The sequence below is a fragment of the Columba livia genome, chromosome 18 (genome assembly GCF_036013475.1).
Source record: "Columba livia isolate bColLiv1 breed racing homer chromosome 18, bColLiv1.pat.W.v2, whole genome shotgun sequence".
In the NCBI taxonomy this organism is placed as follows: domain Eukaryota; kingdom Metazoa; phylum Chordata; class Aves; order Columbiformes; family Columbidae; genus Columba; species Columba livia.
This window is the reverse complement of record NC_088619.1, coordinates 9,647,124-9,662,841: the sequence shown is the minus strand read 5'-3', so window position 1 is coordinate 9,662,841 and position 15,718 is coordinate 9,647,124. Positions and strand designations below refer to the sequence as shown.

General features: G+C 46.5%; 1 protein-coding gene across 2 annotated transcripts; it reads left to right on the top strand.

Moving 5' to 3' along the window:
* The first annotated feature begins 4,174 nt into the window (after positions 1–4,174).
* Positions 4,175–12,690, top strand: WBP2 (WW domain binding protein 2). 2 transcript variants are annotated; one of them, XM_005503065.3, is made up of 8 exons: positions 4,175–4,291; positions 6,320–6,428; positions 6,974–7,109; positions 8,666–8,758; positions 9,061–9,177; positions 9,396–9,521; positions 10,747–10,823; positions 11,066–12,690. In XM_005503065.3, the coding sequence occupies exons 1-8, from the start codon at positions 4,233–4,235 to the stop codon at positions 11,117–11,119; spliced, it is 771 nt and encodes a 256-aa protein (XP_005503122.2). In that variant the 5' UTR covers positions 4,175–4,232; the 3' UTR covers positions 11,120–12,690. The 2 variants fall into 2 exon arrangements, with proteins under 2 accessions (XP_005503122.2, XP_021144125.2); XM_021288450.2 differs by having other exon boundaries at positions 4,200–4,296.
* The last annotated feature ends 3,028 nt before the right edge of the window (positions 12,691–15,718 follow it).

The window sequence follows — 15,718 nt, the reverse complement described above, 5'->3', positions numbered from 1 at the left end:
AGATGGTGAGGCGAGCAGCACAGAACAGTTTTGAGGATGTGCTTTTAGTAAACACGTTCCTCAGAACTGCTTACTGAAGCTTTACAGCCAAATTTCCCCATATTTGTGATGACCACTCTATTTTAGGGGATTTTAATACTATTAAACTCCCAACTCTTAAAGCACCATGGGCAGACTTGAGCTGTAAATATACTGCTTAGCTTAGAGAATTTTTTAAGTGACAAAGAGGTGCTGTGAGTGTGTCCCAGGGGCAAAGGGTCTGTTTCAGGGACGGCTATGAGCGCATTGTTAAAAGGCGCAGCATCGGTTGGTTATTTAAATGACCCTTTGGCAATAAGTAACAATTAACAAAAACTACTGTCAAGCAAGCGTCCCCTCTGGGAAAGGTGGAAACTTGAGGTTGAGAGCCAAAAATGCCAGTTCACGTGTCCTAAGGGAGCCTGTCCAGAAGAAAAATACAGAAACACCGCCTGTAAGGGCAGCACAGTGCAGCCCCTGTCTCAGCGCAGCGCTCCTTTCCGCAAGTTTGTTTTCTCTGGGATTAATTTGGTACCTACCTCCCAGAGCTTGCTTTACAGTATCGTAGTGCCGTGTAATAGAGACCTAGAGAGAAAATATATTGGCTCAGGTTCTTTGCTGGTGTGAGTGAGTCAGTGATGATGCATCAGTGGTCAACGGGGATGGAAAACGGCCCGTTTAGCTAAATATATGAAATATATATATAAATATATTCCCCAAAGGATATGCTGGAAATCATAGTGGTATATTCAAGGGGAGCTGAGGAAAAAAAGTGAATGTGAATAAAAAGGCAGCCACAAAGCCGAGAGGTTTAAAGTTAAAGCCACATTTGTATGAACACTGAAGCTTAAAGCGCTTCTTTACTGTAACTTGTCTGCCAGCAGTGCCAAGTCCTGCTGCTGTGGGAAGAGGTGCTGACCCCCGCCAAACGGCCCTTGTGGGGTCTTGTTTGGGGGGGCTGAAGAGTCCGAATGCAGCTGCTCCTCCCCAGGGCAGGGCTGGTGAGTTGGTCTGGGAGGGGGACCATTGGGATGTGTCTGCAAATCCCTGCTCTTCCTCCTCCTCCGCATGTGGCAACTCCTAAAATACTGCCAGCGTTGCGAAAAGGGGAGGTCGAGCTTCAGAGTGAAACCTTCGGATGATATCTTGGCTTTTCCCGGCCAATGGGAATCCTGCCCGGGCTTCTGTCCGGATGGGAATTCACTCCCCATGCCCTGAGCTCCTGCCTCAAAGCCGCTTTGTTTGGCTCACCCCGGGTCGCTCTCCTGCAGAACTCAGCGTTAGCACGAGATGTCAGCGGTGACATAGCGCAGGCGTCGCTGCTGTTTTGCTAACGCCGGACAGGACTCGGTATCAGAAACGCCTCGCCAGATAAGAAAGGTAGAGATGTGCAACAGCCCGTGTGTGGTCACGTCCCAGGAGGAGGAGGAAGGTAACCTTGACCACTGCTGCACGCCTGCAGGAAGAGATCTCGCATGCGGGCTCCCATCCCAGCTCTGTCTGGGCCTGAAATCTCATTTATTCAGGCAAAACTCCCACCGTTCCCAGCGAGGAGTTTTGCCAGAGTAAATACAGTGAATCTGGGCTTTTGCCCCGTTTCGTGGGTGGATTGATCTCCCTGTGGGGAAACCTGCGCTCCAGCCACACGTCCCTCCCTGCTCCATGTTGCCTAAAGCACAGACACAAGTCTCCGAACTCCTTGAGGGCTTGGGATCGTTTGGTGAGATCCTAAATTTTTCCCTTTCCATCCTGAAATGATGTAGGAACAGCTTATGGGGACACGGCTGGTGTTTGGGCTTTGCTGCTGGTTGTGCCGCTGCTTTTGCTTAATTCATCTCTGCCCCGAGAGCCGGGATGCAGCTGATACGCAGCTTTAGGGGGGATTTTGGGGAGTTTTGAGGGCTCCTGGAGATGTGATGCAGTTGGGAAGTGCCACCCAACCCTCTCTTTCCTGCTTGCTGCTTTTATCCTGCTTGGAAGCTCTATAGATCCTCATGGTTTAGAGCATAAAGCAAATTCTGACCCATTTAAGGTGGGAGCAAATCCCACTGGGGTGTTGGCCTAGAGTTTGCTCTACATGGCCAATAATTTGGGGTGCAAACTGGAACGAGTAGGAAATGTGCACTATGCCAGCTCTGACTCGCTGATTTCGCTGCGAACGAAGGGCTAAATGTGGCGTTTGGTGTTTAGATGGGCAGATGGCGCTTGGTAATTTGGACGGCCTTTCTGTGTTCCCTTGAGTTATTTCTGCTGTCACAGAGTGTTCCTCTTTTTAATAGGATTTTTAAAATATAGTTAATGTAGAGTATTTTACAATGTGTGAAAAAACTATAACAGAATAATATAATTATGTTAAAGACTATGATTTGCCATTAAACGTTACACAGACATCACTCTGGGTTGTCTTTTCTTTAAATACACTAGAGCTGTCCCATTCATTATCTTATGTTTATTTTTCTGTGTCCTGTACATCTGTCGTAAAATAACACAGGTTTTATTTTCCATGTGTTTCTCAGGGAATTGTGCCAAATACACATTTTTTTATTGCTCGACTGCAAAAGGAGCGGAAGAATCCTAAAATCCAATAACAATATTGTCAGTTCTGGGCAGTTTAAAACAGTGAATTGTCTCAGTTGTCTCTCCTACCTCAGTCCTCAGCTTAGAAATAACAAAGATGGACAGATTAGGTTGTTTTTCCTCAGTGCTTTTAGAGCCTTAGTTCGTGCGAGGTGGCAATGCTTCAGCTGGGCACTCCGGTGGATATTTGCTACTGACTTTAATAGGAGAGGAATCAGGGTTGTTTCTTAAAAGGGAAACTTACAGCTTATTGAAAAAAAAGCGGATATGAAAAGCACAAACTTGCTCTTTTCTTGCCAAGAACTGTACAGATTATGTCACTGTATTTATTTAAATCTGTTTTCCATTATGTAGCTTTTCTGCTTCCCCCCGCACCCCCTCTGGTTCTCAGGCGCTCAGGCAGGGCTGGGCTGCAAACGCTGTAGGACAAAGCTCAAACCAATATAAAACATTATTATTTAGGGTAGAAAAAGAGAAAAATAGGGTAGCATATGCTCTTAACATATATTTGTATATTATTGATACACAGTTTTCAGTTACTGATAGGAGGAGCCCTTCGAAACAGTTTATTAGTTTTGCAGGGCTTCTATTTTAAATGAAATTATGCAATAACTGGTTTTTTTTAAGAGTTCCTCCTGCTTGCACACCCAGAGGTGGGAGATCGTACCCTAACAGTAGCTCTGCAAATGCTGCAGGTATTTTCCTGTTCCCAGATTCCTGACAGACAGACAGACAGACAGACAGACAGACAGGGTTCTGACTTGTTTATAGGGCAACTGGTTAGTCCTTCCAGTTTAACGCCTTCCAATGTAAAGGGATAATTTGGGGATGTGATTGATTTCAGCCAATATGAGGCTCAAAAATCCATTTGCAAGGGTGTGAAACACAAAATGTGAAATTAGAAAAATGTTGGAAATGGAGAATTTTAGCTGCTCAAGGAGCTGAGCCTCATTTCGTGTGCAGCACCATCATGTATGTGGGACGGTTTTTATTCTGTGCTACCAAACATCCGAATTCTGCCCATACTGCCTATTGAAAGTGCAATTTTTGTCTCCGTTTCATTTAATTCTGGGCTTTTCCCTCGGTGATCCTGCCAAACAGTGTTAAAAATCACTTGTGGTTGTGTGGGATGTCCGAACAGCCCCTTCTTGCAGGCAAAACTGGACAAACTCCTGGGGAAAATGTTTTACCTACTAGTAAGCCAGCCAGGAAATGTCTGCAGGATAAAAAATTAGGTGTAAACCGCAGCAAAATACAGCATTTTGATACAAAAAGTTGATTTGAACGGTGTCGGCGTGCTCTGCGAACTCCCACCCACAGTGTGGCTGTGCCTTTGCGAGCAGAAAAGCCAGAAAAAAACCGCTGGCAAGCTCAGGCGGGCTCGAAATAACTTAAATCATTTTATTATATATGGTCAGCGGGACGTGTGATGGGATGATTAATGGGTTTATAAACACGCTGGAGAGCTCTCCCAAAAAGGAGAGGCGAGGGGGTGTCATGGCGGCCGGCCCGCGGACTACAACTCCCAGCGTGCCCCGCGCGGCCCGACCCGTCGTGCCTCGCTCCCGCCGTGCTCCTGCGCCCCGGGCCGCGCATGCGCAGAGCGGGCCGGGCGCCGTGAGGAGGAGGCGGCGGCCATGGCGCTGAACAGGAACCACTCGGAGGGCGGCGGCGTCATCGTTAACAACAGCGAGAAGTGAGGTGCTATCCCCTTCTCCCTTCCTCCGGCCGCAGGCGCCGGGGGTGACGGGGAGCTGCCTCCCCCTCCTTCCTTTCTTCCCCTCAGGGGGAGGTTGGGGCGGGGGGTTTACGCATTGCTGAAGGGCTCCTGGAGGGGGGATAAAAGAGGCTGAATTAACCATGTGAGTGCCGGCGTGGCTGGGCTCGTCCTCCCCGCTTCTGCCTGCGGGTGTAGGGACTGCACGTGCCCCCCTGGCCCTGGGTCTCCCCGTGGGGCTCTGCGGGTCCTCAGCCGCGGGTCTGCCCCACCACCGCTCCCCTCGGCCGCTGCCGGGCTCCCGCCTGCGGCTGTTCCCGCTGCTGTCCCCACCCCCCCCACCTGCGGCTGTCCCCGCTGCTGTCCCCAGCCCCCCCGCCTGCGGCTGTCCCCACTGCTGTCCCCACTGCTGTCCCCAGCCCCCCCGCCTGCGGCTGTCCCCGCTGCTGTCCCCAGCCCCCCCGCCTGCGGCTGTCCCCACTGCTGTCCCCAGCCCCCCCGCCTGCGGCTGTCCCCGCTGCTGTCCCCAGCCCCCCCGCCTGCGGCTGCCCCCGCTGCTGTCCCCACTGCTGTCCCCAGCCCCCCCGCCTGCGGCTGTTCCCGCTGCTGTCCCCACTGCTGTCCCCAGCCCCCCCGCCTGCGGCTGTCCCCGCTGCTGTCCCCAGTCCCCTGCCTGCTGCTGTCCCCTCTGCTGTCCCAGTCCCCCTGTCGAGAGCTCAGCCCCCAGCCAGCTGTTCCTGGCCTGGGCCCAGGCCTCATCCTTCTCTCACCAGCCGGTGCTGCCCTTGCAATGTTGCCTCTGGTCAAGAGCTGCCCAGGAGCTTGGGAAGCCCTAGGCCGCCTGCCCGGTTTAATTTGCTGGCTTCCTCGCACACCCACACACCCCCCTCTGTGTGTTTGGGAAGCAGAGACAGTGTTGGAAAAAGGTGCAGGGATATAACCATGGAAACAGCCTCCACAGAGCTGCCTCTGTCTGCATGGCAATGGGCTGTCCTCGCCCTCTGTGTCTGCCAGCCTACTTGGGTCTGACGTGGCAGTCACCTGCTCCAGAGACAAAGGAGCGGTTCATTCTTCAGGGCTTCTTTCCGTGAGGCTGGTTAAACGTTGGTATAGGAATTCTGCGCCTGACTTTCACTGGGATGTGACCCTTCTTAGGATAATTTATTAAGATCAACTCTGGGGCTTAAATTTGTGTTCACTGAAACAAACAATGGCAGCAGCTTAACGTGTTACTGTTCCCACGTGTCAGCCTGTCTTGAAGGGACAGGTACTTGCTGGCAGAAGGGAAAGGAGAATAAGAATGGTAACACGCAAGCTGCCAAAGATAAAGGTGGTGGAGGCTTCTCCAGCTTTAGGGATTAGAGTCCCTAATGTGGATGCTGTCATGTTAATACAAGTTGCCCACTGCATCCATGCGAGGGTGTTGCACTGGTTTTAATCAGGTCAGTTTCTAATTGAGAATTAAGGAGTCATTGCAGATGACAGGGGTTAGTGAAGTGTAGTGACAAGACAGAAGTTCCTGTTGGTCATATTTTTGTGACAGAGATACTTAAGTTCTGGTTAGTCCTTTAGCAGCCATGTTGCATAAGGCAGCCGGAGCAGTTCCTTCTTCAGCAGTCCTTCCTCCGTTGTGTCACTTGTGGTGAACCAAATTAGGGAACTGACCCAGCAGAAATGTGACACAACTTTAAAAAAAAAAAAAAAGGATAAAATACTTATGTGTGTGTAGTGAGATCTTCATCAGTTCAGTGGACTAGATTCAGTGCCTGGCTATGCAGGCAGCAGGAGATGTGCCAGCATGCTGAGGAAGGAACACCAGATGGAGAGCAAGCAGCCAGTGCTACTTAAGTTGCTACTGCCAACAACAACAAAAAAAAAAGGAGTCAGACTGATTTTGTCTGCTGAGCAGCGGCCTCAGGTTAGATGGTTTTGGTAGGTCAGTAAGCTTACATTCATATTGCATTTCTGCTTTGAGCTGTAACACTGTGTCACTTCTCTTGTTTGCAGCGTTTTGATGACCTATGATCACATAGAAATTACCTTCAGTGATATCGAACCTATGCCAGATGCCTTCAAAGGGACCAAGAAAGGGAGTGTTTTCTTGACTCCCTACCGAGTAAGTAGTAAAAGGCTTTATCTTGTGTAAGGAGATAAGGGCTCTTTGCGATTCTGTATTTAAATGTCCTCAATGCATGAAAGTCAGGATAATCTAATACCCCTTGAAGTATGGCTCATCCTTTCCCTCTGGGGAGCATTATGAATTCATTGCATATCCTATCTATTTGTCAAAAGATAATAAATCTGATTAGTTCTTATACAGGCAGCTGTTTAATCCATCAGGCATCTTCAAGAGTGGAAATTAGCAATGGCCTGGAAATGCTGAATACAACAGCACGGCTACTAAATCACAGCTGTGTAGTGCAGCAAGTTCTCTGGAAGAGAGGAGGAGTATTATCTGGGCACGGGCAGTCTTCCTGGAAGGCTTAATTGCCTTGAGCCCTTGTGAGGAGCAGCAAGTTCAAGCTTTTGGCTTGCAGCACTGACGAGGAGCTTCAGATGTGGGGGGAGTTTCAGTCCATCAAAAAGTCTCTTCAGATGATAAATCGGGGCTGTGTTTCCTGTTTGTTCTAAATGCCTTTGTAATGTTATTTTTGTTTTCAGGTTATCTTCGTATCGAAGGGAAAGGATGCTATGCAGTCATTTGTGATGCCCTTTTATTTGTTGAAAGATTGTGAGATTAAGCAACCTGTCTTTGGAGCAAATTATATCAAGGGCACAGTGAAAGCAGAGGCAGGAGGTATGTGTAGTACAGATGTGTGAACATACATGTATCTTTGTTCAGCTACACAATTCATAGCAAACTAAGTATCCAGTGTAACCAAAACTGGATACTGACCAAATGGGTTTTTACAGTACTGCTAAAATGTGTTTCTTTCTTTGAAACTAGCAGCTAAAAATATTCCCCATATCTGCTCCCTGTACAGGTACAATGAACAGATCTGTCCTGCAGCTGATCTCATTACTGCCCTCTGTGCAAAACACGAAGTTCAGTCAGCCAAGTGATCTCACTGAGTGAATATCACAGCAGAGTCAGCTCCATTTGCTTTGCTCAGTCGGGGTTACCTGTTAATTCTGCATCCAGGTCCTCCTGTGCCAGAGGCTCATGATCCTTTCTGCAGCAGTTTGCGTTTTTAGGTGCAGATCTCCAGCACGCTGTTCTCTGCCATCAGTTTATTGTGCAACTCAAGGGAAGGCATGCTATTGTTAACGTGCATGGTAGCAGCAAAAATGACACTTGGAAGAGAACAGACTGTTTTGAAATCAGGGAGTCTTCAAGGGGTGGTTTCGTTATGTTCAATGAGGAGGTTGTGGTAGACATTTTCAAGAATTTATTTTTTTTTAATCACTGTTTTATGTTTCTCCTTTTCACCAAAGGCACGTAGTTCAGTAAACTCTTTCATCCCCAGCTTGATTTAGTCTATTAGTTGTGGCGCTGAAATCACAGTGCACTGCTTAGGAGGCTTGTCTGTAATCCTGAAATCGGCATCGTAGCTTCTGTATGGACTGAAGTGGGACTGGCCAGCGTAAGAGGAGGCTCAAGCAGTGAAGACAAAGTCTCTAAACTGTGTGAAAGGCAAACGGCTGTAGCTGAATCTGGGTGAATTTTCCCCAGAGGCTGTCTCCTTTAACAGCCGTGAGAGTCTGCTTTAGCTCAAAAAGCTCTTTAATCTACATGTGCCCATTTCAGTACTGACACAGCTTCTGCTTTGATGCATTGTTGGGGCATGTTTTTCTTTTTTAGTCTGTAATATGAGATGTCACTGTTTTTTTTTTTCTAATTATTATTATCCTGACTTGAAATATCTTCCATGGACTTTAATGGATTTATGGGGACCATGTTTTTCATTAAGCTCTTTGATTCATTGGGCACTCAAACTCCCAAACTAATTTACAGCTGACAGTTAGGTGTAGTTGCAAAGGCTTTTTAGCAAACAGGATTAACAAAATCCCTGCCTTCTGCACTAATCTTATACAAAGCTAGAGCAAATCCAGCGCTCCTCGTACCTTGGTCTGTCGGCAGCTGGTGTGGAAACAGGCACAACTTTATTAAGCTTTTGAATGTCTCCCTCATTGAAGTTTCTTCTTCAAGTGTCTCTTGACCTGAAAATACTGCCCAATGTGAAATTTTCTGATAATAGGGTAATTCTGCCACCTTATCTGCATTTTTTTCTTGGACATTTGGGATAAACTCTATAAAGAACTATATACAGGGTATCTGTAAGTAAAGCATGAAAGCTAAATAGCATAAAAAATGGCTTCTCCTTACATCTGAATTCTCTTTCCTTCCTGCAGGTGGCTGGGAAGGATCTGCCACATTCAGGATGACCTTTTCAGCCGGAGGTGCCATCGAGTTTGGGCAGCGCATGCTGCAGGTGGCATCGCAAGGTACGGAAGTCTGGCAGCGTCGGCCAGTTTTGTGGCTTCAGGAGGCTTTGCCTTCATCCTGCAGCAAGAGCAGTTTTAGGTTTGCAACAGGTTGGATTCAAATCCATGTGAGTTTCAGGCTGTATCTGGAACATGCTTGCTTTAGAAATAACTTTTTTTCACATGCAATGAACAGCAGATTTACTGGGAGGGAGCTTACTTGTTTTTCAGATAAGGATTCTTTAAGTTTATTGAAAGTGTTTGCCTGTATTTGATGCCAGCTTGTTGTTTTGATGAAGTCAGCTTTATCTTTTCTTTTCCAGTCTCCAGAGGTGAAATACCCAATGGAGCTTATGGCTATTCCTACATGCCAAATGGATCCTATGCTTTCGCACCAGCTGCGGCTAACGGGGGCTATCCATACCCCCCACCTCCTCCTGGTAAGTCTGGGAACTGAGGATGGGGATTATTCCAGTTACCAAGGGTTAAAAGAGGAAGAAACACAAATTTTACACAATCTTTTAGATCGGATCTGGTATCTTGTGCAACTTTTGTTTCTGAGCTTAATTCTATTTGCCTTTGGCTTATATTGGCTGTGTGCTGTGGCCCGCCAAAAGGAGTTAAGTCTTTCTTGCTGTGCTATTTGCTTTCCTGACAGAGTTTTATCCAGGGCCCCCCACGGTGGATGGAGACATGGGTTACATGCAGCTTCCACCCCCGCCCTACCCGGGGCCCATGGAACCCCCCCCAGTCAGCAGTCCAGACCTGCCTGCCACTCCCGCAGGTAAGACACCTGATCAGGTGAATTAGCTCACAACGGTTTTGTTACCCATGAAACAAACATGGGCTTTTTGTCTGTTATCTCTCGGGGAACGTAGAGTCAAATTACGAGCTCCACTTAGGAGCTAAAATTGTTTAGGAGGGGGATTAGGGATCTCCCGTAATCTCCAACCTTGTATATCCGTCTCAGTCTGGAGGCCAGCCTGATTCTCTCCAGGGCGGATACCATCAGCGGATATTTTGCAGCTGGATTTATTCTTGTTGTGGCAGAAATAAATACAGTTTGTGAATCCCCTATTGTGGTAATCTGGCTGTGTTAGATGGATAAAAATAATTGATGGTGCAATATGTTTCTAGTCCATTTTATTTAGCAGCTGTGGCTTTGCTGATATTTGCTCCCCCTTCCCCCATCTCCCTCTAATCTGGTTACTTTTGCTTAAATAATATGGAACAGAGGAATAGATAATGGAAAGGAGCTGGGGAAAAGTCAGTTGCATTTTCACTCATTTGAGGTTTATCACAATTCTTTTGAACGTCATCTCAAAATACCTGCATGGGAGCAGGGGGGGAAACACCAACAAATACAACCAACCAACCAACAAAAGAGCTTTTGTGGTTGGACACAACCATAAATCTCTCCCACATAAATTGTTATCCAGACAAATATCTGTAACTTCTCTCTTTTGTTTAAATAAACAACCAGTCATCTTTGAAATACTATTTGCAAAGTGGCACCGATCCAGATGATTGTACAAGATTTTTGTATTCTGCAGAAATAGAGGATCTGGATTATCTTTATAAGTTATCATCCTTTAAACTCTGAATCCCCTGAGCTGCTATAAACTTGTGCTGATTTTTGTTTTGTCTTGTGTTTTTACTCCCAGGAAGGATGATTTGTTGGCTGCCTTTTTAAGGGGTGTTGTCTGTATTTAGGCAAAAATGCTGTTAGCATCTATTTTTTGGCTAACAGGCAAGTCCCAGGTGACATTTCCAAATGAAGTCTTGAGACCTTTTCACTTCTGACCCAACAATCCTGTGACAACTGCATCTTTACCAGTTCGAAGAGAGAATGTTCAGTTGTCATGGTTGTTGTAGTTATTTTGCAACTCAAGCATTGGTTAAATAGTGCTCTTTAGTAGCGCTTGATGGCCAAGAATATGTAGAATTTTTGTTTGATTGTGAAAGTTCTCTGCACGTCACCAAATTTGTAACTTCTCTTTCTGCGCCAGCTGAAGCGAAAGCTGCCGAAGCTGCTGCCAGCGCTTACTACAGCCCAGGCAACCCACATAACGTCTACATGCCCACGGTGAGTTCTGGTGGTGTTCTGGTGTTGCAGTGGGAGCCCAAGCGTGTATTGAGCTGTTCTTTTTCTCAGTGGCGAGCAAAGCTTGTCTGAATTGATTTTGTTTTCTTTGTTGTGGTTTTGTGTGTGTGTTTTATTGGTTGTTTTGGTTTTGTTTGGTTGGGTTTTTGTTTGTTTATGGTTTTCGTTTGGTTTGTTTTTTTCCTTAGCTGTGAATTGATATTCTTTTGCTCTCTCTGTTTCAGGACCAGCCACCCCCCCCTCCATACTTCCCACCAGAGGACAAGAAAAACCAATAAGCTGACAGAACATCTCGACAACTCATTGCTTTCTTACTTCCCATTTTGGCAGAATTTTGGGGCATGATCCATAGCACTGCGGAGTAGAGCCTTCCCCCAAGGCACACAGATTTCACAGACTAAAGTGGTAGATACGTGCAGGGCAAGGGGAGACATTTTGGCAGCCCGGGTTACCTTGCAGAGCCCTGAGGGTTTGCTGTCCCACCGCAGTATTCCCCTCTCCTTCTGTGTGCCATCACTAGAACTGGAGGTTCTCTTCATCTCTGATTGTTTCCCTTAATGTCTGTTTCTTTTGATACTTAAATTATACCTTTTTAGAGTGAGGAACTGCTCCAAACTGGTAATTAACATGCTCATAACATGGATGCAAAGCTCTTGGCAGGGTCTTGAATCTAGCTTAGTGTGCAGCCAAGAGCATCTCTGGACACAGGGATGTCTCTGGGTGTTCTGCTCAACCCAGAGTATCACATCATGTCTTTTCCCTCTGCTACTGAGGAAGGGCTCCAGAGGGAACCTTTGGGATCTCAAAGGAAATAGATATCTCTTACATTTTTCAGATATCTATGAAACTAAGTTTTTTTCTTTCAGCTGAGTCATTCCTGACAATTGTAGCAAATAATCTGCTAGCCCTCCAAATTCCTTGCTGTGCACTATGTAAGGTGATGCTGATAAGCTTCTCAAGAAAACACACTGCTTGTTACAGGGTCAATTAGCAGCATCTAACTAGTTACAGATCATATGGATACACTAACTTTTTTTCCAGTTGGATATGTGGGCTGGGACACTAAATCCTGAATATTCTCTTTATAATGCACTTTTTTGTGTGTGCTGTAATGCAAGTTACACTCTTTGGCCAGTGAAGTGTCTTACTGCTGTGATGTGACTGGTGAATTAATAGCTCATGGGGAGAAAATAGTTGCTTTAGTCCTGCCTTGGAAGCACTTGAGTGAATATCCAAATCGTTGGATTAAGCTGCTAGGTATAACTGAGCTGCTCATGTGGACGTTTTTTAATGCTGTCAGTGTTTCTTGATCAGCTGTGAATTCACTTCCCAGTAACTAACCCGAATGTGAGCTCCTTGGACTGAGGGTTCAAGCATTTTCCTTCCGTAGCTTTGATTCATTAATCTCATTAACGACGACTCCAGTGTGCAGAACCTCTACAGGACCCATTAGTAACCCGATTCTAAAACTTCGTATTGTACAAAGCTTTGCACAAATCAGATTTCACTGACTTCTTACAGTTTCTGTGGAGAGAAAAATCCTTCCCAGCAAGTGTGAGGAAAGATGGTGTGCTAGGAAACTGCGGAGACTTGCTGCATGCAGCCTGCTTGGAGAGAAAAAAGGCCCACCTCTTGTTTTCTTTTTGTTTGAGTCCAGCTGATTAATCAAATTGCTACTGCCTGTGCACTGACTTTTCTAGAATTGCTGCTGCAGTGATGTAAAGAAATGGTTATTTAAAAAATATATATTTATTTTGAAAATGTTTGATTAATATATTAATGTGAAATGACTTTTTCAATGCAGATTTGTTTTGCCAAGACTGTGAAGTAAAGAGAAATCCGCTCAAAACTGAAAATGTTCGTGCATTTGTGTGTGAGTGGGCAAACTTGATGGTGGCTTAGTAGTTTTGGATGAGGAGAGAGAGAATTAACAGCAAAATCACTTAGATTTTGTTCTTGGCTATTCATTGATGGTGGTAGCTGCTTGGTTTCTCTTGACTGACTTTGTTGAATGAAGATGTTAAAATCTTTGAACAACCGCCCATTTTGCAATTCCTGTTGTAAACCGGTGAGGCAGCTGCTTAACTCTTTACCCAGATGCGTTACCCAAATGTTCTTTCCAGACCAGTTGTCCCTGTTAAAGTTATGAGCTATGGCTAGAAGAAGCAATTGAGGGACACAGCGTAGTTGTTCCCTCTAAAATCTCTGTTTATTTAGAAGCAATCCATAATTTTGTCCTTTTTTAAGTGTGCTGAGCTGTCTGGGCAGTTCTGCTCGGTTAGATCTGAACTCTCTCAGGTACTGTGGGCCACCTGGTAGCTCTTCCTGAAAAACTGTGGAGTTTTTACTCCAGCAGCATGAAGATCTCCTGGGTGTGCTCCAGCAGCAGTGCCAGAGCTGCTGCTCCTTCGTGTGAGCAGAACTAGACGTGTCGCTTTAGCTTGGCAGGGGAGGAGACCTGGTGAGACCACATCTGGAATATTGTGTCCAGTTCTGGGCCCCTCAGTTCCAGAAGGACAGGGAACTGCTGGAGAGGGTCCAGCGTAGGGCAACGAAGATGATTAAGGGAGTGGAGCACCTCCCTTATGAAGAAAGACTGAGGGAGCTGGGGCTCTTTAGTTTGGAGAAGAGGAGACTAAGGGGGGACCTCATTAATGTTTATAACTATATAAAGGGTGAGTGCCATGAGGATGGAGCCAGGCTCTTCTCGGTGGCAAACAATGATAGGACAAGGGGTAATGGGATCAAGCTGGAACACAAGAGGTTCCGCTTAAATTTGAGAAAAAACTTCTTCTCAGTGAGGGTGACAGACACTGGAACAGGCTGCCCTGGGAGGTTGTGGAGTCTCCTTCTCTGGAGACATTCAAAACCCGCCTGGACATGTTCCTGTGCGACCTCACCTGGGCGTTCCTGCTCCAGCAGGGGGATTGGACTAGATGATCTTTTGAGGTCCCTTCCAATCCCAAACATACTGTGATACTGTGATACTGTGAGACGTTCCACGCGGGACCTGGTCCTGCGGTTGCTGAGATCAGGTGAGTCCCTCTGGTTTGCACTGACAAGCGTTAAGCAGCAGTTGTTCAGAAGCTGCTCTATAAGGAGCATCCAAACCTCGCCTGGCTTCATTCCCCTTCCAGGTTCTGCTTTCCTCATACTTGACTTTTGTTGCATTTTAAGGCTGGGTGAGCCACTTGGGTTACTTTTCTGCAGCAAGAGGTGGGCGGAGAAGGAAAGCATTAGGAGATAAAATGTTACAGCTCAGTAAGAACCTAATAAATCCTGTTTTGTGAATTAAATTCCAATAGAGGTTTCCTGAATCACATCAGTCCAACTGTAAGATGCTGCAGAAACCATTCTGTGCTCCAGGGCTCCTGTTCTATTTTAAAAAGGCTCTTTCCCAGTTACCCTCTCCTCCCAGACATGATCCTAGAAAACATCAACTGCACGAAGCTTCCAGGTCCCATGCCCAGCACCGCTCACTGTGCAGCTCTCACACCAACAGGCCGCACAAACCCACAAGTTGGTTTTGTTTTTTAAGTCTTTCTGCAGCCAAGTGTGCTTGAGGGAAATACTTAGATACCAGCTCTGATGAGAACTTGGCTCTGCAGTTCAAGCTGAGCCTTTCTTCCAGTAGTGCAGACCAGTGGTAAGATCTGCAGAGAGACCATGATGTCTGCTGCCCGGAAGAAGGAAAAATATGTTGAGAGGATGAGTCAGGCTGGAACAAATGAAATATTCCTCTCCTCACCACAGGTCTTAGCTAAATCTGTGCCTTTTGAGCGGTAAGCTTTTTAACAACATTTTGTTGGTGAATGTCTGTGTTCCTCCGGGCTTGGTGTTGTCTATGGAGAGGTGAGAAGGAGCAAGTCAAAATAAAGAGAGTGGTCATGGTCTTCTTGGTGTGTTTGGAGCAAACTGATGAGAGGTGAGGCGTGTTTTGGGAATGCTGAAGCTGTGAGACCAAAAGGCTGGGAAAGCCACATGCTCAGCAAGGCTCGGGCAGGTGTTGGGTTGAGTGGAGCAACACGATTCAGGGGGGAGCAGATTTGGCCAGATTGATGCTGGATATCTGCCTCGCTCCTTAAAGCCTGAAAACCCAGATTTGGCTTAGATACTCAGCACTTGCTGCTGTGTCTCTGATGGTAACCAGGAGCTGTGCTCTGTTTGGAAAGGGCTCAGAAAGGGTGGACGGGTCAGGCGGTGCTGCGTCCCACATGGAAAATTTTAAATATTAAAGCAGGGAAGTGCAATTGCGAGTCTGGAAGTGGAGTGGGAGCAGGGCAGGAGGAAGTGGTGTGCGTTAATATTCCATTAATATGTCTCCAGATCTGGTCCCTGCTTGAATGATTAATCAGTTGTGCAGCAGAAAGGCTGCCATGTGAAAGCTAGATCCATACCATTAAATTCCAATATTTGGATAGTATTATACTACTGAAAAAAAATAAGGGGCATAGGTAACTGTTAGTGTTGGATCCAGAAAATCTTTCAGCTTAGATGGGTTTTCTACCACCACATACGGTTCTGTCTTCCTGATCTTAGGCTCTTAATTTCAAAAGCCACTTGCTGCACCTTGTGCCAGCTTCCCCGCTCTAAATACTCCGCAATTTCCCTCCTTCACAGGAATGTGGTGTAACTGAGTATTTCGAAAGTGCTTTGAGATATTATGCAAAAACCTGTTACTGCAGGAACTGCAGGTACCGCGTTCAGATTTCCTACTATTGGCCCTGAAATCTTGCCGGTATTGCTGGGGGCTGGGGAAGAGCTTTACCCTGGAAAGATGGGGTGGGTGCAGGATTGCTCAGGGTTGCCTGAGCAGGAGGTGGAGCCTCCCTCCTCCCCACCATTCTGTCCAGATTTTACTTTGAGCTCTCCTGCTC